Source organism: Montipora foliosa, chromosome 12 (genome assembly GCF_036669935.1).
Source record: "Montipora foliosa isolate CH-2021 chromosome 12, ASM3666993v2, whole genome shotgun sequence".
NCBI lineage: Eukaryota > Metazoa > Cnidaria > Anthozoa > Scleractinia > Acroporidae > Montipora > Montipora foliosa.
The window spans coordinates 35,087,917-35,112,916 of NC_090880.1; the positions used below are offsets into that span (position 1 = coordinate 35,087,917).

General features: G+C 40.0%; 2 protein-coding genes across 3 annotated transcripts in view; one reads left to right on the top strand and one right to left on the bottom strand.

The window, feature by feature from the left end:
- Positions 1 to 11,048, top strand: part of LOC137980201 (kinesin-like protein KIF6) — a 25,469-nt gene extending 14,421 nt beyond the window's left edge. The window contains exons 18-27 of one of the 2 annotated variants that reach the window (XM_068827592.1): positions 2,883 to 3,112; positions 3,532 to 3,607; positions 4,825 to 4,924; positions 5,772 to 5,827; positions 5,908 to 5,958; positions 6,764 to 6,848; positions 7,310 to 7,445; positions 8,414 to 8,721; positions 10,124 to 10,239; positions 10,906 to 11,048. In XM_068827592.1, coding sequence (XP_068683693.1) covers positions 2,883 to 3,112; positions 3,532 to 3,607; positions 4,825 to 4,924; positions 5,772 to 5,827; positions 5,908 to 5,958; positions 6,764 to 6,848; positions 7,310 to 7,445; positions 8,414 to 8,721; positions 10,124 to 10,239; positions 10,906 to 10,916 — 1,169 coding nt within the window. In that variant the 3' untranslated portion in view covers positions 10,917 to 11,048. Of the gene's footprint in view, positions 1 to 2,882; positions 3,113 to 3,531; positions 3,608 to 4,824; positions 4,925 to 5,771; positions 5,828 to 5,907; positions 5,959 to 6,763; positions 6,849 to 7,309; positions 7,446 to 8,413; positions 8,722 to 10,123; positions 10,276 to 10,905 lie in introns of both variants that reach the window. The other variant, XM_068827591.1, reaches the window with a different exon arrangement.
- A 188-nt stretch (positions 11,049 to 11,236) lies between these two features.
- LOC137980199 (disheveled-associated activator of morphogenesis 1-like) overlaps positions 11,237 to 25,000 on the bottom strand; it is a 30,360-nt gene continuing 16,596 nt past the window's right edge. Inside the window, exons 16-31 of the mRNA XM_068827590.1 lie at positions 24,262 to 24,384; positions 22,713 to 23,099; positions 22,485 to 22,529; positions 22,295 to 22,357; positions 21,396 to 21,470; positions 20,610 to 20,717; positions 19,761 to 19,867; positions 19,110 to 19,198; positions 18,881 to 18,994; positions 18,343 to 18,443; positions 17,496 to 17,557; positions 17,068 to 17,128; positions 16,860 to 16,994; positions 15,939 to 16,034; positions 15,740 to 15,814; positions 11,237 to 14,841 (exon numbers count right to left, since the gene is read on the bottom strand). Coding sequence (XP_068683691.1) covers positions 14,566 to 14,841; positions 15,740 to 15,814; positions 15,939 to 16,034; positions 16,860 to 16,994; positions 17,068 to 17,128; positions 17,496 to 17,557; positions 18,343 to 18,443; positions 18,881 to 18,994; positions 19,110 to 19,198; positions 19,761 to 19,867; positions 20,610 to 20,717; positions 21,396 to 21,470; positions 22,295 to 22,357; positions 22,485 to 22,529; positions 22,713 to 23,099; positions 24,262 to 24,384 — 1,917 coding nt within the window. The 3' untranslated portion in view covers positions 11,237 to 14,565. The remainder of the gene's footprint in view (positions 14,842 to 15,739; positions 15,815 to 15,938; positions 16,035 to 16,859; positions 16,995 to 17,067; positions 17,129 to 17,495; positions 17,558 to 18,342; positions 18,444 to 18,880; positions 18,995 to 19,109; positions 19,199 to 19,760; positions 19,868 to 20,609; positions 20,718 to 21,395; positions 21,471 to 22,294; positions 22,358 to 22,484; positions 22,530 to 22,712; positions 23,100 to 24,261; positions 24,385 to 25,000) is intronic.

Below are 25,000 nucleotides of genomic sequence, written 5' to 3' on the forward strand. Positions count from 1 at the left end.
AGCAAATACTGCGCGCTCGTAAAGAAGTGATGGCTTGCTATAAAGCAGCTTTAGAGCGCTGTTCAAGGTGCCACGAAGGATTGAGAGAAGCGGAAAGGCTCAAATTGAAGGCGGAAGAGGAATATATCGAGGCAATAATGGAACTAAACAAAGTCGAACAAGAGAAAAACAAGGTTATTTCTGCAACTGAAACGCGGAATGTTTGCGGCATTCGACGCAAAAGGACAACTTCGATGTAAATAACAATAATGCAACACAAAATTGCTTGTCTACTTTACCCTTTGACAGCGAGAGTTATCGAGAAGAGAAACTGGATACTGAGATCTTGAGCAAATTTCGTAGTTGAAAAAGCAATGTCACGGAGAAGTAAAGCACAGGATTTTCACACCGGCGAAAAGTCATTTCCAAACACTGCGTCCGATTGGCCGGATTTGAAGCCGTGCCTTTATTTCAACCAATAGAAAGAAGGATTGACATGACGTCTGCTTTCTAGTTAAGAGGTGGATCATCGCGGTTACTTGTTACTTGAGCAGTAATTAAAGGGATCCTTAAAAACTGATTCAATCTTGAACGGGACTAAGAATCCATCACGTTGACGGGACATGAACGGGACGTAAACTCTTTGACGGGACATGAACGGCTGACCTCTGCGATACCGATACAGTGCTCCTACCAATAGAGTGTTTTCACGTGACGTCACGGCGGCCATCTTGGTGTACCCAACTTGAGCTCTATTATCATGCAAACGTTTTCCTTTGTTTGGATGAAAAAACAAAGTTGCTGATCACGCGAGTGAAAACACTCTATTGAGCTATCAGCCAACTGTGGGCTTACAAGTTCGACGCAGCATTACATTTTCATTTTTTCAAACTTCTCCTGTAACACGAAATAGCGGTAGCGTCTTATTTAGTAAACTTTTGAATATACGTTGGAGCTGTTTTTATTCATTGTCGAGAGTAATTTATTACGTTATTGCGCTGCCACGCTTACTAGATGAGCAATAAATCTCGCGCATCTTTTTTTTCGCCCGTTAGAAGAAAAACTGTCAAACATGTAGCGACTTGCATGTGTGTATTTTCCTCCGCTTTGATTGGTTCATCGTGTCCAACACAGTTGGAGACCCTCACTGTATAAAAATATAAATTAACTATAAAAAATTGAAGGCGGATCTAAATTATGTATCAAAACTACCCCGTGATTAAAGTAACTGAAAAATTTCCCACAAAGAGAGCATTCGATTTTTTTACATTTAGTAGAATTTTTTTAATGCCATGAACCCTATACAGATTGTATGAGAAAGCTAGCCTTTCTGAAATGGTAACCAACGCAGATTTGTTAAGAAAAGATATAGATATTCGAGTTCCCTTTTACCCTTTAATCCCAGACCTTTCCCAAAACTTCAATTCCGGTTCAGCGAACTTCTCCCAATTTCAGGTTTTTTCCCCTCCAGTCTTTCAGTTACATGATTTCTTTTTGCATTCCTCGGTTTTGGCACTCTTGGCATCATCCTCTTTCGCCAATCGCACAAGCCACTTTTGTTATTTCTTACGCTCGCCACCGGTTTCATTTTCCCTCGTCAAGGTCATGTCACAACCTTACAGATGGCTGATTTCCCGCCCTTTTGTACCCATGCATCCACTCTTGGCACCAGCTACAATTGGTTCATAGTGTTTATTTTGCTGGTCGTGATTGGTCGGATTTTCTATGGCTGTCTGAGCCTACACCTGGTGAAAATTAGCCACCCGATCCAGCGATTGAGGTGGCAGGTTTCCTATCGTGGGTGTTCGATTTTGTAGCACGATACGGGTTGCTTGTCATTTGAAAATGAACGATACACATGAAGCCGAATTGGATTGGGCGTGCAAGAATAATCAAACATCAGCATAAACGCTTCGGTGGTTTTCTCTGACAGCTTAAAACGGTTCTTATAAATCGGATGAATAGTGAAAAATCGCCGTGAAGACGATATAACACTAAGAACTGTTTGAGTGAATTTTTGACCTTGGCACGTTTATTGTCCAACCGTGACAATAACATTATAATAATTATAAATTAATTGGAATCACATTTCAATTCCTGTGTATTCATTTCATTTTTGAATTATTCCTGTTTAATTTACTCGCCACTATGAAGTACAATGAAAGTCGGAATGCTGTGGACGTGATATATTTTTTAGTTCTGATGTGAATCATTATAGACCGCGAGGCGATATTTTTGGTGCTTGGGACCTTCTTTATCCGTTCCGTGAAACGCCTAATCATAACGTGTAAAAAATCTTAAATCTGATTGGTTGTTTTTCCTCAAGTCTAAACACCTTAAAAAAATTAGCAAATTAATAATAATAATAATAATATATAATTATAATTTAATTATATTCAAAATAATATTAATAATAATTATTAGAAATAATTTTAATTTAATTATATTCATCTTAATAATAATAATAATAATAATAACAATAAAAGAAAATAATAATAATACACATATCTTCTACTGTTATGACTCGTCGTAATTGGATTTTGAGATAGCTTGCACATCTGCTTTCTCAATAGCCCACGTTCGATATATCAATATTCACACTTGGCTACGAGGCTTTATGGTCAGATTTCCCTGCTCAGGTCTGTTTTCTTTGTCTCACAAACCTCAAGGGAGATTTTTAAACAAAAGATTATTCAAATTTAACCACAAGCCTCGTAGCCATGTGTGAATATTGATATATCGAACGTGGCCTATTTTACAACAAGTGGTATATTGACCCTAATTTATAACTCAAATTTCAGCCTAGAAGTTCTGAATTCGCAGCTTTGTTTTAACGCGGGTGTACACAGTACATTCAAGTCATTCTGATATGAAGTTACCGTAACTCCTTAACTACGGCTCAGACATTCTAGTTGGAATGCTAAAAAAAGAGAAAAAGCGTACCGCTGATCTGGAGATGTCCGGAAAGCAAGGAGGAGGCCGCCGATTTCGTGATGGGTCAGGCGGGGCTTCGGATGGTGTGAGACGAAGCAACAGTCAGCCTGTGAGTGACGATTCTGAGAATGAACTGTCCAACATGAGATCGACAAGCAGAGCAAGATTGAGGGATAGACCATCTTCTGATACCACGGAGGTACGAACCACCGTTTTAACATTTGGTCTGTTAGATTAATTAAAATTGTGGCGATATTAAAGCCTATGATACAATATGCAAGTTTTTCTTGCCACTTGCCTCGTACGTTTGTTGCTTCACAACAAAAGTTGCCAAGTGAAACACAAACTGACACAAACTTTCTCCAACGTTGACATCTCGCAGTGAAACTTGTGTGGCTATGTTTGTGACATTACCTGATGAAAACGTTCCTTTCACCTCATTGATAACGAGAAACGTGGCAAGTAACGTGGCCCAGTGTAGAAGCTGTAGAGTAACTTAACTTACAACTTGACAATTTTTGTCGAAGTGAAAATTTCGATTTCAAGTTGCGAAATATGTTGTCGAGTGTGACAGACATGTTCTTAAAATACATTTAAACAGTTTTATTTTTTTTTTAGGATCGTGAACACCCGCAAGCACCTGGTGAAAACTCCAGCCACCACAGACCATCGTCTGCGTACAGAAGAAAGCTGGGTAAGCGAAAGGCGAGCGAGCAAGCAAGCAGTCGACCCGGGGAGCCATATAGTTTGGGTACTAGCGAATGAAAAACCTTGTTTTCCCGAACTTTAGATCCAGCAAAAGCAAAAGTGGCAGCTCCATAACTATTTCTTATCCTTGGTCGATAAAAATTATGGTTCGATACAAATCTAGTGTTGTAACTATGAACCTCGGAAGCTGGAGTAAGAGTTCCTTTGATGGGCTCTCCTGTTTGAATATCGTAGGGACGTTTGATGTGTTATTAATTATTTTATATATGAAAAGGGCCCGGGGGGTGGGGGGGGGGGAGACTCCCATATGAAACAGACGGGGATGCTCGTCGTCTCGCTTAGGGGTGTAAATTTTGGATTTTAGTCTCGCTTAGGGTGTTCCGGGCAAAGCGCCAATATTTAAAGCCGCCAAGGTCTCGTTTAGGGTTCCGCGAAGAAACACAGAATTACGCGAAGAGAAACAGAAGTCAAATTTTCTTCTTAACTTGTTTTTAGGGGTCACAAAAAGCTTGAGCCACGCCCAGATGGTCTCCTTTAGGGGTTAAATTCAAAATTTCCGACGAGCATCCCTGTCTGTTCCATATGGGAGTCCCCCGCCCCCCGTCCCCCGGGGAAAAGGGCTACTTTGAATTTGTAAATGTTTTCAAGTGAAAGGATTTCTAAAAGACTGAAATATGGCACAGCATTGTCCCTGCTATTAGCAAAGAACATGCTGCGTTCACATTTATTCAGTTTAGTTTTAATTTTATGTAACCTGGTCTTGCAAGCACTGCCCCAGCTTGTAATACCATGAGTTATATATGGGTTAATGAAAGAAAAAGACAACTGCCTTAAAGTATGAAGGTCTACATAATATGTTAATTTATTAATGATGCCGCCTACATTTGTAGGCTAGTTTGTAATCACAAAGAAATAACGGGTGCTTTTTTGCAAATTTGCTGGCGAAAGGTGATCCTCCAATCAATGATTCAGTTATCTCACTTAAGCTCCTTCAAAAGTACACTTGTGACCAATCGGCTTGGATGATCTTTAGCGGGTAACAAACTTCTTTCAACTTAATTGATTTGAAAGAAATTAGTGATTCGTGGCCATTAGAATATGACTGATGAGATAAATTGTTATCTTGACAGTCAGCAGCTCATCTCTACAAGCTCGAGGTGTTTTTCACGTGCGTTTCCGTTCATGGTTTTCTCTCTTTTTCAGATGAGATGTCTGTTGGACGCAAAGAAGCTTTCGAGACCTTTCGTCGGGACTATGCGCACAATCACACAATTGAAGAAAATAAACAGACACTAAAGCAAAGGTTAATGTCAGCACGAGGGTTGGTTTGTGGGCCGAAAAGCTTTCGTCGCTTTGAATCCCATTCTTTTTCGCTGATTTTCGTTGCATCTCCAAGATTGGACGATAACGAGAAGCATACTATACATGGCAATGCTTCAAACAATTTCTATACGCAAAGCTCTAGACTCTCAATTCAACTAAATTCTTTCTCACGAACTGGATCAACCATCTGGAATGGAATACCCTTAATGCTAAGAAATCTTAGAAAGAAAGACTTCACTAGGAAAATAATAAGTCTACTTTTCGATATTTTAATTTCTGAAAACTCTTATCTAGAAACTTGAGAAATTATTCATAGAATAAAGCATTTTGACAAATGATATTGGTCTTAAATTAAATTAATTACGTTAAATGCATTTAACGAATTACCTACTACTGCTATTCCTCTGTTCTTTCATTCGAAAGAATCTTAACTTGATATTTGTGATAGCCCTTATCTAGAGTAAATCTTTTCGCTAAATATTATTGAATCTTAAGATTATCAGCAATCAATTAACTAGGATCTCAATCTGTATTCCGCTGTAGTACCTAACATCTTTATCATAGAAACATTCAATCGCTCTTGTCTTAAATAATAATTATTTCCTTTCGTAATCTTTGTCATTGTAAGTATATTAATTATTTTATCTTTGCTCCACCCAACTCGATTAGCCTTGATAAATTTGGGTGGACAAACTTTTCATTGTAACTACTATTGTATGTAATAAACGTTGTTGTTGTTGTTGGCAAACGTAGTGAAGTGTCTGTCCCTCGACCCCTCTTTTCAATTTGCATCCCGTATGTCTTCAATGGGAATTTTTTTTCTTCAGGTATGCGGAAGCCAAGGGACTTGGGGAACAAGTTAATAACTCGAGGCAAAAAATTAGTAGGTTTTCTTCTTGTGAAGAATAACTTTTCGAATGTTACAACTGTAGATGATACATTTAATGTTTGAATTTCTTGCAGATTCGATCAAAAGTCAAATCGAACAGCATAGAGTTCGTCGTTCAATGCAAGGTAGGCATAGATTTCCCTGTATTCATTTTTGTCACTAATAATGAGAATCTCTTCACAAATCAGGAAAAATTAATGTGAAGTGATTGTTTCCTTCATTCTCATGACCTTTATGTTTGATTAAGTGTTGATATTATGAGGAGAAATTAGATGCTGGTCACTCCTACCGGTGAGCGGGTTAAAAAGCCTAACGAAAAAGTAGAGTAAAGAGTCTATTAAACAAGTTATGTCGAAGCCCTGGGACTCCCCGTTCATGACACAACGGCGTCGAGAAACCCTACTGAAAGGAAATTGAGTATTTACAAAGTCTTGTGAGGGTGGAGTCGAGACCCCCCATCCCCCCCCCCCTCGAAAGTGAACCAGAAATTTGAGGTTAGAGCGGCTCAGTACGATTCAAGGAAAAGAGTATTTTTATTTGAAAGAAGTCTATACGAAGTTAAGCACGTGTGTGACCACTTGTGGCACGCTTTTTAGCAAACTCGTTTTACGTCCTCTGAATGACAATGTAAAATGACCAAAGTTTGACAGCTGACAAAAGTTGTTCATACATTCTCCGCTTTATTTACTTTCAATCAGTTTAAGGTTCCTTCGATGACATTCTTTTATGTGAAAGAGGTGGAATACCTGCGTCACGATTACGGTATCGCGAACGGGGCTGCTAATGCGATCGTGAGCGTTTCTCAGTTTTTTATCTTAAATGGATGTTTTTATTAGCCACTTGATGTCATCTTTGTTAAACCACCCTAATAAATCAAATCAGTTGTTTCCAAAGGAGTTAAATTCTTGTGTTGTTCTTTCCATTTTGAAGGTTTTGTGAACGGAACTGACGAAGCTGAGGACGTTGATCCAGTGGAACAAAACTTGAGGGGCACAATGGAAGAAGAGAAAACAAAGTTTGTCCTACAATTTCATTTCTTATTATTGTTACAAGTGATAACTCTTTTGCCTGAGTCTCCTTATAAGTGGAAAAACCAGATTCTTTTTAAACAAAACAATTATCTGGATCGTCAACCGAAGCCGCAAAATTCTATCGGAAATAATTATAGCGAATTTAATCATGCTAATTTATTTATCGCGTTTTGTATATTTGCATATTTCCGGCGCTGGGCACCCACTTCATTTCCCTCGTTTGGCACCAACTGTTTGTTTTCCTGCACAGGGCAGCAATTGTTTGAATTTTTTGCATATATGGCACCAGGTTCTTTTTTTCCTGCTGTTGGCCTACATATGGTAACTTCGCGCCTTCATAAACTATTATTATATGGAGGAAATTCGTTCGGTTTCTTATGCGTAGAAGCAGGATTACACTTGTCGTAATATTGGTGTTCGTTATTCTCTGTGGCTGTCTTATTAGGTACAAGGAGAGCTTTACTCGACTACGGTCTCTCAAAACCGAGATCGAACATCTTCAACATCTTTTGGAAAAAGCAAAAGTCAAGATGCAAAAAGATTTCGAAATCTGGTGGGCAGAACAAGCAGCGTTTAGTAAGGTTAGCTATTGGCATTTTAAACACAGAGGAAATGTTTCTCGTGTTTTCCTGGTTGTAATTCCTCACCGTAAAGCTACAGCTTTGTGTCTTAAACACGAAAAACATTACAGGGGGCATTTGTTAGCTCAACTGTTTTGAAACGTGTAGTATGCAAGTTAGATGATGTGTGTTCAATATAATTCGTAAGAAGAGTGTTTCTGGGTTTTTTTTAAAGCCTTCTCCGCACAAGCGACGCAAGCATTAATTTACGCGAAATACGTAAACTCGACCGCCGTCATCAACGCCGTTATCGTCGTTATCATCATCATCATCATCATCATCATCATCATCATCATCATTATCGTTGTCATCATCATCATCATTATCGTTATCATCATCATTATCGTTATCATCATCGTTATCATCATCATCATCATCATTATCGTTATCATCATCGTCATCGTCATCATCATCATCTGGAAGAACCTCTCGAAGAACGCGAAGACTGCTGACCTGATATGGAAAGTTGGATTTACTTGACATTAATGGCAATACACAGTTGTCGGCCATCCTCAGCAATGCGCTCGTGTTGCAGAAAATGTTGTGTCTCTAGGCTGTGGGAAGTTGTTCAGACATGACTTAAAAGCCCCAGAGGAACAGAGCCCGGAGAGCTGGATAGAATCTTACAATATTTATGATAATAATAGTTCTCTAGGCAAAGACGGAATTTACACATTTTACGGAAATAACAAATTGATCACTTTTTTGACGATGTAAATGGTTCATCTTGTCTTCCTTCAAACAAGCGAACGAAACGCCCGGCCTCAGAAACAGCACCAACCCTGTTTCCCTTGATTTTATTTTTAGGCCATTATTTTCTTTCGTTTTCTTTGGTTAAAAAACATGGCGACTAAGCTTTATGGCACTCTATGTTAGAACGTGGAGTTGCATCATAGTTAAGCTCGTATCCATTTTTCTTTTTTCTTCAGCCACCCGAAGAAGTCCGGGCCGCATGGAAAACCCCTCCGATATCCCCCAACCGACCGCCGTCTGCATCGAGGAGGCGTGACCCGGACCCTGGAGGTTCTGCTGTTCCTGTAGGAGAGGAGTTGTCCCGCTACACACGGCCAGGGAAATTCGTATCCAAATTAAGAGCTGAAGCCCAGTTAGCATCATCTGGATTAACGGCTGTTAATCGGCCTCCGCACGTCTCCAGTTCAGAGAGTGGTATCAGCAGCTTGGCAGCTGGAAGTGGTCAGGGTAGCAGCTCAGTGAATGCTCTACGAAGCAAATCAGGGTGAGACGGGGTCTGCGCTGTCTCCGGTGTCTGCTCCGATCTGCGGCACACGGTCTGGATGATAGGGAAAGTTGAATCTACAATCCTGGTCAAAACTGTAGGGACATTTCGCGCTTTCCACCCCCCCCCCCCCGCCTCCATTACAATATTGATTTTTCACGGTCTCCGAATTCAAGATCCGTTCATCGATCGCTCGCATGTTTCAACAATAGAGAGCTTTAGATTCTACGACGAGGACGAGGACGAGAACGAGTACGAGTTTTGACTGCCCGTTTATAGCGAAAATACTAAGGAAATTTATAACCCGTTCGCTTAATCTTACTCTTTGATAGCAGTATAGGTTGTTCAATTATTCTTATTGCTGGTAACTGAGCCTTTTTGCTCATCAAAAAATGCCAAAATTGCTACCGTGTTGTTGACTTGTTTTGATTCGACGACATTTTTGCAAAATCTCGTACTAAAATGACGACGGCATTACGTTTTTCCCGCCAAAATGACGCTGGTTTGCGCGCGCGCTCACTGTTATCTTATGAGAAAATCTCGTACTTGTAGTCGTTCTCGTACTAGAATCTAAAGCTCTCTACTGTCTGGGAGGAAGGGGGGCGCGAAAAAGGCAGCGAAAGAAGAACACACGTTGCTCATATAACGATGGAAGCATGTACAGTAAATTGTCTACATTTCGCTTGTTTCCCGAAGTCTTTTGACTCGGATTGTAGTTCTACTTTCCCGACCATTATGACGCTTCCGACTAAAACAATTTTTAATGGAAACGTGTGTCTGAGATGATCTGTGTCCTATCGGCCACACACCATGTTTCGCCTTGAAACACGTGTCATGTCGCGCCCAATCAGACTTAAGAAAAGTTTGCGCCTTTTTCTCCTCGCTTCGGAGAAGATTAGTGGTACGCTTGTCTGCGATCGCTTCAGATTATAATAAATGGGAACATTTCCCTGCGGTTTTTACGATCGTCTGCGATAAGACAGACGCAGACAGCTTCCGATCGTGTAGCAGACCGTTGCAGATCATATGGAAAACAGGCTTTACGATTTGTATGCGTTAACATAAATCTTCAGTAAGAAAGTCAGAATTTGCACAAAATCGAAATAGTAATGGGCTGGTCACAAGACTGTTTGCGGCAGACCATCTCAAATTTCCCGTCACTGGCGCTTTTTGTTGGGTTTTGGTTTAATTAATGAGAATTCGATTCGAGCGAAATCCAATGGGGTTTTATGCAAAGGGCCAATATAGTGATCTTCGTTTTTGTTTCACCTGTGGTGCTAGCTAGAGTATTTTACTTTCTTTAGTTGGTTTTCGGTACTTTTCATCAATAGCATCAAAGCTTTGTACCAACTCGCTCTTCAGATTATGTATAAAACGCTGTCTTTGTCTGCCTCTTTTTTAGTTCCGGCAGTGACGTCATATCCGGTTCGGGGTCAATCAAACTGACAGGTGACAGCCGAGCGGATGCCGACATCTTAGCTTTCATCAAGGCGAGGCAAACCCTCTTACAGCAGAGAGGTGTGCTACTTTGAGATCGACTTTTTCAATGAAACGGTACATTTGGCTCGTATCAAGGCTTGGAAAAGTAAAACAAGGGATTAAATTCCACATGTCCACATATTTTTTTAATTTTCCTTTTTAAATTCCCCTAAACCTCGATGTCAAGAATTAAGATACAACTGCTACAACCAGACTTTCGCTTCTGAGCAAGCGCACGTGTACTTTGCGTGCTCAAACTCCACTTGTGGTGAACTCTAGGTAGTTCCAGTCCTTTGTGGGGGCTAACCGCCAGTGAAGCGCTCACCACAAAGGACCGGAGCGACCCAGAATTCAACAGGAATTTGCTAATGGCGAAATGAGAATTCTCATTACCTTTGCTCAAACATTTTAGTACTAGGAAAAAACAAACGAACGAACAAGCAAACAAACATGGTTGGCTACCGGGATGTATACAGCTCCTTAGGTCCTATAAGCGACATAGACCGCTGTCGTAAATGTCGGCCATTTTTTAGTCTGTAATGAGACCCACTGGCCTCATTTTGGTTTAGCCCATCGTAACTTATTGGGTAATGAAAAAGGTCTATTAAATTGATTGAGCAAGGAGAAGGAGTGCAACAGGTTTAGCACTTTGGTATCTACCCGAATTTTCATTATATCAAGTCTTCTTTTGTTTTGTGTTTTAAGGTAACAGATAGCAGTTGCTGGTTCGTCTGGATGGCAAGGGTGAAAACACTTCCACGGGGCCAGTGGACAAGTCATGCTCCAGAAAACAATAGGAGAAGGATTTTTCTTTTCAAACAGCGGGGATAGAAGCTCAAGTCTCTGGCTTCTCCTCCCTACCCCGCCTCCCCCTCCCTTAAGAACATTTGGCATCTCCTCTCTCTCCCCCTGGTAAAAAAAAATTGTTCAGGAGTTCTGTGCCTGCTCCATTTTAAAGGTGGCTGACACCGAGACGAGCCTGGAGCTGCCGTAAAAAGAAATCAATTTAAAATAAAAAGAATAAAATATCTCTTCTAAGAAGCATGTCGCCATACTTTATTTACTGTTCTTTTCAATTGATTGAATATTTTAATTTACAAATTGGTGGTTGTTTTATATTGTAATAAATGTACAAAAAAGGTTTCATATAGATACATTCCTAGACGCCTGCATTGACGAGTAGGCAACAAAAAAAAAAATGGAAAAATATATCTACACAATTGAAATTTGTCTCGTACAAAAACTCAAAATTATCAATAGCAACTGAATGCGGAATACTAAATTAATTCAACTTCCAACAAAACCTGTCACATTATTTAAAGTACTCTAAAAAACAGACAACAAGAGTCCATAACAAGAAGCGTAGAATACTTTACTACTGAACTGGAGAAATTTTGATATAAGTCAGTTTAGGATAGCAAGATTGTCTGGTCTCAATCCCACGGGAAACAAGTCAATATCTAAGGATGGTGATTGACTGGAGAGGTCAGTTTCGCAAGAAAGTCGATCAAAAAATAACTCGGTCTTAGCGCCGTTATTTACGGTACATATGAGAGAAAGAATAGACCCTCACACTATCTGGACAATTTAAGCAATTCTCTCTTATAGACACCTGGTGCCGGTTGTTCAAAAGGTGGATAACGCTCTCCACCGGATGAACACTAGCAAAACCAAATGAGTTATCCACCCTTCGAACAACTGATACCTGAAAAATTCAGGCTTCTTCACCGGGATTCGAACCCATGACCTATGCGATGCTGGAGCAATGCTCTACAATGCAACTGAGCTATGAAGCCACTCAGTTGGGAGCAGGTCAATTTGAGACGACTGTTTTAAGTTAAAATTGTCCAGATAAATACAAGGATGACTTTTCTCTCTCGTCTATTAATATACATTTATTTCATACATTTATTCCAAGTTGCGTTCTCTAATATTAAATCGGTTTTAGAATTTTTAAATTTATTTGTAATCAGCTGGACATAAGGACTCGGGACGTTATGATCTGAGATCCAAAATTTACACAATCATGACAGCCTCCTAAATCGTTGATCTTGTGTTTCGAAATTTTAGAAAATAGCAAGAAAAGGTCTTAGCCTAACTCGCAACTGGAACTTCTTGGTATCAAATGGTGTGAAATCTGGGTACAAGACAACTCCTCAACCAGTGAAACGTCACAGCTCATGCTTTAATAGGATGACGAAAGCGGGATCAGGGACCCGTTTCTCGAAAATCCCGACACTTGAGCTTTTAGAGGCCGTAAAGCCATTTGTGGAACTGCCATCCGCTTGCTTCAAAAAGCTGATTTTTTAGTATGTCTTCAAGCAAGATGGAAGTGAAAAGTGATGAATTAATTCCTCCCCCCTTCTTAACAAACAGAGGGAATTGTGACAAAGTTTTGGGACTTAAGAGAAACGGGAACTTGAAAGGCCCCAGGTCAGATAAAGCTTCAAATTTTCATGCTACCCAGTATAAGTAAATTACGCACCTTAAAAAAGCGTAATGCTTTTGCTTAAAACTATAAAAACTTGACGCTTACTATTTCCAGAGAGTGAAACGACCTAAGTGAAAGTTTGTGTATTGATATATACCAACATGTACATGAGCCGACATAGAGGATAATGAGACAAAATCTACTAGGAAATCTTCAATTATTGCCCATACTTAAGCGATCTTAAATTTATGTGTGCAAGATCATATCCAAAAAACTACGTTTTGGTTTTGGCCGATTACAGACACTTGCGCTGCTTCGCCGATTTCACGAAATCCGCTACGAATTCGGAATCGCGTTTAAACCAAAGTAATCCTGGTACAGTTCCCGCTTTAGTGAACTGACTCCGCCAAAAGTCGAGACGAAATGAAACTTCACAATTGATCAAGCAAATTACAACTGCCCAAATTGTTCCTTCGCCGATGCTTAATTCGACAGACCATTTGTGTAAACGACAGCCCCGCTTGAACATGTAAATACCTGCACCTCCTAAGCCCGTTGTTAACCGTTTTTCTACAAAGAATTTTTTCAGTTCAGCGAAGGTGTACAGCTGTTAAATATTGTTATTCGAATCACCAGAACAAAGCAGATCGCCTCCTATTACTACAAGAAAGTAAATGGAGGATACCTTATTGATACCCTGCATGATCTTCGCAAGATCTACAAATCCAACCGGATTTCCTATGAGGAAAAGACTATGTAGAGAAATTAAAGGTGATTAAATCATTCTAATGGTTGTTAGAAAGCACACATGTCTGCCCTAGGTCCGTAAATATTTGCTCTCTTCTATCACAAGGAGGTAAAAAACGCGACCATCTAACCTCACCCCTATTTTCTACCCATGCCTTTCCCTACCCCTTGCGTGCAATGAAGTTCATTTCTACAAAATAAACTTCTGACTACCTGTAAAATCAAAGCGAGTCGTTTTATAACTACCAAGGTAACGTATGGTTATTAAAAACTTCATCCTTGGATGAAGGTTTGCAGTCATTGCATATAAGCCATAATATCATACATTATGCTCCAAATATGGGAAAACTGACGTGTAATTCACTTTGACCATATAGGGTAAATGCACGCGTTATAATTATTTAATTGAAGATACTTGATGAGATTTCAGAGCTTAACAGCTATATACGGAAACGATGTCAACTTGCTGAATAAAAATTCTCTTTGATGTGAGCGTGTAGTTTTCTTTCAAATCAGATTTCTCATATCAGAAGCAGAGTTTGTATAATCTACTGGGTGTGTCTGCATATGAGATGGCTGTGACCAACTGAACACCACGCGCCTGTTTCGTAAGCTTTCTGTCATTGTATGTCAAAAATATGTAGACTCAAGAGTGTACCTTATCAGCCTTCGACCAACTCGATCCTGGAAAATAACTGTCACTTTATCCACATTTAGTATATACCACACAAGTGAATAATGCTTTCGTCGCATTCTGATTGGCTATAGTACTTGCTATTAACCTCTGAGCAAACGGGGAAAACAAAATGCTTCCCGGTTTCGTTTCGGTTACCGAGGAGCAAATTGTATCGATAAACTCGGCTGATTATTCAACTTGTGTGGTATATACTTACACCATTATTCACCTCCACTTCGATGAATAGTTGTTAACTACTGCAAGGTGGATTAACGTGTTAAAATGGCACGGTGCGAGAGTTTACTCTCTCCCTGCATGATTCAAACAACTGGCAATGAATTTTCACTGAGAAGCACAATTTGTGAAAATACATTATTTTTTAAGTGACAAGAGGGCCGTTTTGTCCATTGCTCTATGCTCTGAACTTAATTTATATAAATATACTATACGTTTTCATTAAGCCCTCTCTTTTTACTATGGATATCTATAATAACTTAAAAATTAGTTATCTTTAAAACTTGGTTGCCAGCTTTGGTGAGGCTCGTTCGCGTTCGGAAACATTCTCTACCCTCCAACCCGGTTTGGGAGGTGCCGTTCGCCTCCGACCCTTCATTTTACTTAATTCGTCGCCGAATACATCTCCAGTCCGAAGTGCGGAAATTAAATCGTCAAACTCGCCTCTATTATCTCCAGTTGCACTCGATTTTCTGTTGTTTTTCTTCTCGGGTACTGAATTGTTGTGAATAAGCTTCTTCGCAGCCGACCTCTGTCTGTCTCGTTCTTTTTGCTAGATGGAAAAAAAAGATCAAATTAATTTGAAACTAAGCTTGCATTGGTTCCTCCAAACTTACCTGCAAGCAGGCTCTTCCGTTGAAATGGCGCGCGGTCGAAATATAGGGGCTTGGTTACGAAACTAGTAACCAAGCCCCTATATTTCGACCGCTCGCCATTTCAACGATAAGCTAGTGAGCAGCACTTTCCTGTGACGATGTTTACTATGTTTAATTGAGGTAATTCTAACTCTCGAATTTGGCTTAAACCCCGAGGTGTAGCCATTCAATTGAAACTCTCGACTGCGGTATTTTCCTCTGGTTCTCTAAATCGTCTGAATAGCCCATTTCCGAGTTGCTGCATGCCCGGTCAGGGTAAAATGCAGACTGAGGCTATAATGTAACTGTTGAAAAAGCCCAAACCCTTTAGAAATGCTAAACTTAGGCCTAATTAGGCATAAAACAATATTTAGGCTTAACTGTTAGCATTTCTAAAGGGTTTGAGCTTTTTCAACTGTAGCATTATAACCTCAGTCTGCATTTTACACCTGGTCTGCAGTGTCCATTTTACACGACCGCTGCATGCCTCAGTATATCAAAGCGAGTCCTGGTGCACAACCATTCAAATGGAAATGAGTTGCGTATTCTTATGGAAATCGAACTAATTTCCATCTCAATAGTTGAGCACTAAGACTCACTTCGAAACCGAGACAAACAGCAACAAGGAAATGGACCAATGGCTGATTCTAACTTCCGAGTCTGTGGATGAAATCCTTAAATGTGACCATTCGAAGAAAAGCTACTGAGCAGTACTTTCATGTGCTGTTGTTTATTATGCAACCCAAAGCAATTTTAACAGATGAATTTATGGATAAAAGCTTTGAGGACATAAGGATTTTGAAGACGTTTGTTTACCTCGGCCATGGCTCGTGCTTTTCTTTCTTCTGCTTCCTTCTTTTTCTTCATTTCGTCGTTTTGATGTTTGGCTTCCTGTTTTAGAAGAACAAACAGGATTCTCGGACGATAAAGCTAAACCCCAAAGCGCAATTAATTTATTGTAAGAAAGCATCTGAAAACCTCAAAAACAAGAAATTCATTAACTATATGAACTTACCGCAAAGGAAACCAAGAAAGCAGAGAACAGGCCGAAAAACTCGTCAGATTGAAACTGCTTGGGATCTTCACCGAACATGGAGACGGCTTTGGCGTACTGCACAAGACAAACACACCTGTCAGTATGTTCGATTGATACTAAATGCAAACGGAGATCATCTCAGTTAAGCAGCAACCAGAAACTTAGACAGTAACAAAAAAGCCCCAAAAAAGATCTGGGCTTGAACAAGCTCAAGCCTATGACCATGCTGCACTGCCCTTGCAACTGAGCTTTCAAGACAGCTGGAAGCTGGGGGCGTTTCTCGAAAGTCCCGAAATTTTTCTGGAGTATTTCGTTTGACACAAATCGTTTTGTGCCTTCAGAACTGAGGACAACGCCGGTTTCACGTCACGAAATTTTGCGGCAATTGCTTTGTTTTCTAAGGTCTTGAAAACCTGTTCAAAGACCCATATTTCATTACAAGCACATTTTTATAGCTGTAGTTTCATGAATCGCTTTTCGGACCCGAAAAGTTTTCGGTACTTTGGAGAAACAGGCCCCTGGTCACTTGTGAGTTCGAGTGACCGAACGAATGATGTAGAATGTATGAAATTTTAATCTATTTGAACTGCGAAAACCCGCATTTTTCCGCAGATAAAAATATATTCTATATCATTCCGGCATTGATACCAAGACAGGATGAAGAAAGAGGGCGGATTCCCACGCCCCATCACAGTCTTTTAGGGTCTATTTTTTGTTTCGCAAAGCTATTTTGAGTTCTCGTTCCCAATGCCACGCATATTTAAAATTTCATTAGGTCACTACAATTGGCCAATCAGGTGTCTCTCTAAAAATAGCTGCGTACTAAATGTGCCATTCATTTGACCAAACGATTCAATGGCTGCTGCACTGACCGACTGACTGTCTAAAATGAAACCTTACCTTCAAGTTCATCTCTTTCCAAGAATCGTCCAACTCAGACATCGAGAACTGCGAAACTTTCACAAACGAACCCATTGACTCCACAAACTTGTCGCCGTGAATGCGTTCCTTCTTTTTCTGTTGGAATTCCAGCTCCTACATTAAACACCGCAACAAAAGCGTCAGTTTCAAGTCAAATATTTTCACTCCATTTCTAAAGATATCTTACTTTCTCAACCTCCTTGAGTTCCTTTTTTATGGCTGCTGCTTCGCTTTCTAAATCATTCAGACTGCAAACAGGAAAAATAAAGATAAAATTGAAGATATTTTATGACCTTCAACCCAGAACTTCGTTTGGCTCGCCTCACAATCTATTTTTGTCGTCATGTGATCTTCCTTGTCCGTTACAATATCACTTTTTGCTCTATCGCGCACAATATCCCGTTCGTCACACAATCGTTTCCCAGGTCACACGAACTCTTTTCAGTTTGTCAGGCAATTTCTTTTTCTCGTCACGCAACCTCTCTTTCGAATCACACAATCTCTTTTGCGCGTCATGCAATCTAGAAGGTGCGAAATGAAACAGTAAAAGGGCTCTGCATCGAGATTCTCAAACTAACAGCCATGAATTCTTGCGAATTTCCACTTCCAACTTACTTGACTTTCGCGGCTGTTCTCACATGGGCTAGCTCCTGTTCTAGGTTTAGGACTTCGGGATACTGAAAGAAACAAATCCACAAAGACATTAGCAAGGCCCTTTCATCCTTTGAAAGATTACCCAAAATATTTTGAAACAGCCGTAACATGCTGATAATGAATGGTGATTCAAAACAAACAGTTTCGTGTTTCCCTGTAGTTTTAGAGTTTGATTCATGGCTTGCAAGTTTGAGCGGGAACTCGCGCGTGGTACCTGTTGTTTACGGTGCGTAAACAGGAAATAGGTTGTGGAGGTGAAATAAATTCGTTCAATACGTACATGATAGGCGCGTTAAGTATTAAAACATCAGGCCTCAGTTTTTTAAATGGTGGATAACGCTATCCACCGGATAAATCACCATCAAGCGGATAAACACCAGCAAAAACGGTTGAGTTATCCAGCGGATGGTGATTATGCAGTGGACAGCGCTGTCCACCCTTCGAACAACTGAGGCCAGATGCGCAAACATACGCGCTTCTTAAAGACTCCCAGTTCTTTAAGGAATGGAGCGCACACTGGAGAAACCTAAAATCATAATATTCAATTAACTCGAATCAAATTTCTGTTTGTGAGGTGAAGGGAATACCCCATAGCGAAGAACCTGTCGGAAGAGAGTTGCTGTCTGCTGGCTCTCCGCCGTGAGAGAGCCAACAGTCGTGTTAATTACACGTGGAGTCATTAGGGATTTGAATCTAGGAGGAACAATTGGGAAGTGATTGCTCTTCAGTGCCACTGCGCCAGCTCTGCTTTTAGACTTTTGGAAACAATAACCAAGTTTTTAGAGAAACAAACGACGTCTACACTTACTTTTCTCTCCAAGACCATAATGAGGTAGTGAAGAAGAGTTATTTTCGAGTTTGAGCTCGATTTAGTGTCGATAATCCGGTTCAAACTAGCCAACTTGAAACCTTAAAAGAAACAAAGGAGTTGATAGAGTCGAACTACCATCTCATAAAATTTGCTTCTATCAATTCAGTTGATGCAGATAAATTGACCACCGTAAGAACGAATGGTCATTAGTTCTACTCTACACATAAAAGAAAACTAATTTTCGTAATTAACAAAAACTTCGCAATTAGACTCGCTTTGAAGAGGAGACAGACATGAACTAATCCAAGACAAACGCTTTTTAACATGACGTCACTAAACGATGCTGTAATTCGTTTCCGTCGTGACATCTTCGTTGTCTCATCGTCCTCGACTCGGCCATCGTCGTTATCATAACCATCATGACTACATTTTTCCCTTTTTTACAAAAAAATACAGCATGTACCATATTTGCATTACAAAAACAAAAAAGAAACAATGTTTATAATCAACAACAACAAACAAACTGAATTCTCACCGGAAGCGTTCCCCCTGGCTCCTCTGTTCATATAGTTCCCAAAGGCAAGAACAACTTCCAACAATATTTTTAGCCTCTGACTTCTTTGAAGTTCTTTGGAAGCCTCTAACACGGCTGTCGAATACAGAAAACAACATTTGAGCCCTTTGAAAGCTGAACGAGGGGGGTGTGACGTCAATACAACTCACTTTATTCGGAACGCCCTACTAAGTAAATGCTGATCGCATACCTTGAACTCTTGGTTTAACTTCACCCATTCTCTCAGGGAATCGTTTCTTGGTGAACAGCGACTTGAGTCTTTGCTCGTAATGAACAATTCTGTTGGGCAACAAAGGAAACTCTGAGTAAGTATACAAAGGAAATCGCACCCTAACCCTAACCCTACCCCCCCAATTTATACAACATCACGATCTTATAACTAAAAGTGCTTCTAAATGTTACATTGGACAGCCCCAACTACAATCTTTTGTTATATTGCGCAAATATCGTCCAAAAACGACGCTCTCCATCACACTTGACGGGTTTCGAAGACGACCTTTCCCTTCCAAATCCAACAGACGTAATATTCAGAAAGCATATTTCTATGTCCATTTTCAAAATGCGATGTCCATCGCTCAATGAATGGGTTAGATCATGCTTTAGCGACAACGACAGCCACTCTGAGCCCTCCAACCTTGCCTGCTACGTACAAACGCATTTCATGGGAATGTTGTGGTGTCTTTGAGTATCTGTTGCGCGTAATGAATTGTTGTTATTGTTGTTGTTGTTGTGCCACATTGATTTATTGTAGGACCACATGCAAAATACAGTACACACTATTTCAGTTATTCCTTTTCATTCTTTCTTGTGACTGAAATAAGACTGGATGATAATGTCTTACCTTGACATGTCGTACAAAAATCTATCAGCTCGAGCAAATTGTTCGATGCTTTTGTTATGCGTATTCAACAGATTCTTCTCATCTGATGTAGGGACATATTTCAGAAGCTACAAACAAATTAACGTCAAGTAACGATTAGACGCAATTGCATGAGCATTGCCCCAGCTACTTTTCTCTCTTCCGTCGAATTCCTTCAGGTAAACGCGGAACCCAGAAATGCGTTTGGTTTTAATGTTTGGACGAAAAAAAAAAAACAGAATTCGAAAAGCAAAAGGACCCATGTACTTCAGCAGAATAAATTGCTAAAAATTTCTTATGTTGCCGTCTTAAGGACGGTGCCTACTATTGTTATTGCACATAAGTTCTGCGCATCTCGAGATGCTCGGATTTCCTATTGCTAGTGCTTATTAATACAGGGATGTTTTTGCGCGGTTCAAAACTATACGGAGAAAGCAGAGCTTAGCAAGTGATCTTGGTATCCAAAAAGAAAATTGGGGGTAACCACGCATTTTTCAGAGATAATTGAGCTTGAATTTGGAAAAGAACGCCATACATTGTTTTGTATTTTAAAACTTTTTACAAATATTATTGATTGCCGTAATTATCTTCGAAAAATGCGAAGAGGGAGGAAGGGCGAATTCTGAAATGGAAAGGAACCGGAACTCTCCCCAGTTTCCTTCCATTTCAGAAGTCGCTCTTCCTCCCTCTTTCCCTCCGCTCAGCAGGCTAAAGCGGACTGTGTTCCGAAGACAAAGAACCTTTAGCGTAATAAACAAGGGAAAGGAAAGATTGGAAGGTTATATCGCCAACGTTACACAGAAATGAAAGCAGCTACTGTGCGATAATTACCTGTTCAATCATGTCTTTCGAAAGCTCATCGTTTTCATCAACAGAAAGAATAACGGATGTTATCTCCTCGTCCGTCATCTTCAACTTTGTCAGCAGAATGCCACAATTCTGCGAAAAAAACCCAGTTCATTTTCTTAATTACATAGAACGGTGGGTTAAACGGGCCGTAAAAGAATTGACATGAGAGAGAGGCCAAAATGCCTAGCCTTAAAAAGAAGGGAAGAGTAGGTCTGGTTGAAGATGTCACATGCCTGGGATCCCTTGCTGCACGCCATCTTTCGACTCAACAGTCACACAGAATCACCAACAATAACCAGTGGTTTGGGACAATACTTCACACAAATTATTTATCACAAGTATAACATTCAAACTATTCAAACCAGCTGATTCATTTTTAGCTCGTGGAGAGTTATCAGGATGGTTGGCGAATCAGGCTGTCAGGCGTGAACAATGGAAAATTTGTAATCGATTTCTGATCGTCTCAAGTTCGGCAGGCGCATTCATGCATTCGTTAAATGCTCGTTAAGGCGGCAGGCGCATTCAAGCATTCGTTAAATGGTCGTTAAGAATGCTCTTATTCGGCTACCAATGAAAGACGTTCAATATAATGTATTTGTAAACACTCTATAGGCTTGATAATTCGCGATATCACCTCCCTCACGCAGTATCTTACTTACTCCACGAGCTTACCACAGGATACCTTTGATTTGAGGTATACGCAAATTAGAATGGCAACGACAACAAAAACATACTGGCAAGGAAATATCTCAAAATAATTTAGCACACCTGAGCTCGTCTGCTGTCGATCAGAGACAACTCTTTGGGTCTTGATACACTGTCAACAGCATCCTTGCCCACTTTCTGAAATCGCACAAATACAATAACTCAGCAAGGCTATCACTCCTTGTAATCTTGCAGCATGCAGCATAAATTATGCTACAAAGTGATAAAATTATTTATCCTTGATGACTCCGGCCTACTTAGGAAAAATCAAATCTGATTGCCATTAACTGGAGTTGAGCCCATGAGCTTCTGGTCACCAGTTCACCAATGCTACAGAACAATCACGAAATTAAGGGTCACCATGGTATTAGCCTCGATTCCATGATTGCTCCAGTCCAACTGTGATATTTATCTGTGTTTAGCTGATAATTTAAGGGCACTCTGTGATACCTAACATGCTACTGACTCGTTTTATGCCTTTCATAACAGTTGATGTTAACATCTCATTGGTTCTCTGTGAGTTACATGTACTTGGCAAGTGGCAAACAGACAAGTAAAAAAGGAAATCTGAGTCCCTGGAAGGAATTAAGTCAACAAGCTTATAAACACATCTGATTGGATGCTCTGGGATGCCGATTGGCTTTGCCCAATGGCAAGCAACTAGCATAATTTTATTATGTTCTCACAGGTACATTACACCGTCACTACTAGCAATGCAGTATGGCTGTATATCATTGGTTTTTAGTCCTTTCCTCACTAAGCACAGATCAGTGGGTGAAATTTTCAATTTGGCAAAACAAGTATGCGGTAAAGGAGTAGATGAAAAGGTTACAATGTGTTGTCACTGTCAAAAGCCAATGACAAGCCATCTTGCATTTATTTGAACCCTGCAGCTGTCTTACTGACCAAACTACAGTAAATAATATTTAAAGCCTTTGAAACAAACAGAAACAGTTCCGCACATCTTTCCTTTGGTAAGCAGAGAACATTCTGTCAAAATCTTCAAAATCCATGACTGCATACACCTGAAAATTGAAATCAAACCCCGATCAGGGACGGAAACAAAATTTTTAATAAAGTAACACTTTTTAAGGAAGAGGTAAGGGAGGGGGAGAAACATGCTTGTCACATTTGGACTAAAAAGATTCTTACCTTTTGATCGTCAATGTCAGACCAAACTGTACCTTTAATTTTTGACTAAAACAAAGAATGAACATTTTTAAGAAAAGGCCTTTCACATGAAATTCCTTCTTTTTCATAAATGAAGCTGATCAGCTGCTGAAAATAAGAGGCTGTACTCTTGCCATGCCACAAGGCAAAATGAATAACTGTTTTACTGCACTACACTACAAATTTCAAACAAAACACATCGTAACTTACATCAGGTAATTTTGACCAGTTGAATGACTTGAGTGGTTGAGACGGCTTCGGCACCTTTTTATGTGTTTGCTTGCTGAATCCAAAAAATCCATCCATTTTGCTGCCGGTGGGAGGGGGAGGTGGAGGAGGAAGGCCACCAGGAAGTCCGCCTGGTGGGGGTGGGGGTGCAGGAGCCCCACCTGGTAGGGGTGGGGGTGGAGGAGGTGCTGCTCCCCCTGGAGGAGGGGGAGGAGGAGGTGGGGGTAATACACCCATCATGGGTGAGTTCTTGGCAGCTGCTGCCACTGCACTTGTAAGGTTAGCAATTTTAGCATCATCAGGTATTGACGATCCAACTCCTTTGAGCATTTCCTCCAGTCTAAGTCTCTCTTGACCACCAAGTTCAATCTAAAGGAAAAGAAATTAACACATTGAAAGCTGAATTGCAAGGAAGTAAATGTAACTTGTTGCAGGTAAATGGGTACAAGCTTGTACATAAAATTATACATCGTGAGAGCATGCATGAACAGCGGATATGAAATCAAGTGAAGCTATGATCCTCGCAGTTATGAACGCAATTTTTGCAATTGCGTAAAGAAGTCTGAAAAATTCAGGACTTCAACGGAGTTTGAACCCGTGACTTCGCGATACCGGTGCGACGCTCTAGCCAACTGAGCTATGAAGCCACTGACGTTGGGAGCTGGTCATTTGTGGGTTCCATTGTTGCCGTGAGGAATGAATCAACAATGAAATGATATATGAACTGCGGATATGAAATCAAGTGAAGCTATGATCCTTGCAGTCATGAACGCAATTTTTGCAATTGCATAAAGAGGTCTGAAAAATTCAGGACTTCAACTGGGTTTGAACCTGTGACATCGCAATACCGGTGCAACCCTCCAACCAACTGAGATATGAAGCCAAAAAAATTATGCGTCTTTGGAACAAATTTGATCACTCTGATAAGGAGTCAAGACTCCAACATACCAATCACTAATGTAGCTCTTCCACAGAGCTCCTGGAAACTTAAGGTAACTACATGTACAACATTAAACCAAGTTCAGGTGACCTTAGTGCTCCATACTGCTAGAAACGTGTGCATAACCTTTAAGAGAATTAGCAATAATACTCCTATATGGATTTATGGCTTCCGTGTGTCATTAAACTCTTCAAAGACATTGTTCACATGCAAACAACTAATCAAAAATAAATACAGGACCTTCAAGTGCATATAATCAATGGTATTTCAGCCAATGTTACCATGGTGCATAGAGTAGGAAAGATAAAAATTCATAATTTTTTATTAATACAGTGTACACAACATTTTCTCATCATCTACCATGGAACATACCACTTTCCCCTTAAGGGTTCACATTCATAGGGAAAAATAAGAGACCTGCAAGCTATTTCAGGGTCTGAACCTTAAAAGCATTGTTAAATTGTATTTTGAGACTGAAAAGATTCATACCACCCTAATGTACGCCGCTTTGCTGTAATAAACAAACTGATGAAACAATGTTTTAACAGAAGACTCCTAAACTCTGTTCCTTACTTAACATTTCATAGATACCTTAGTATTGGCTTCATTAAGTTTCGCTTCTTGTTCACGTATCTGCCTCATGGCTTCCTCGCGTTCTTGCGCTTCCCTTTCAAGCTTAACTGACATTTTATCAAATGCCTCCTTCAACTCTTCCTGTGTTGAAATAATAACAAATAAAAGCATGAATACAACGAGGGGTTCTTAAAATGCTATGATCCCAGTGCACATTAATTTTAACAGACAACCTTAACACTCCTAATGTGAGTGTAGACCTGAAAAGGAGTAAAATTAATGTATAAATTTGATGTGCAGGTTATAGACAAAAGGGAGAAGTGATAATGCCACTTGCACACCTACGTGCTTAAATTGTCCAGATAAGTACAAAGATCACTTCTCCTTATTCTCATGTAAAGGAGTATTAAATGCCTTTTATACCTCAGGTCGCCAGAACAACAGTCAATAGGGAGTTCAAGCAACAACAACAACATTGAACAGCAGCATCATCTCCACTTCAAAGTCTTTCAAGTCTTTTTTGATTATTTTCCCTAGTTTCTGTTGAACTTAATACCGACAAAGTATCCCATTACTGGATTGGTACAAGTGAGCTTTAACGCAAACATGATATTTTCACATGTGAAATCGGATTTCCGAGCATTTACGCTCCCAACAAATACATGTACATATAGTCACAACGTAAAGTTGCAAGTTGTTGTCTTATTTCAGAGTACCGCAATGTCTGGAATCTAGTTGAAAAATGAAAGCCCTACGT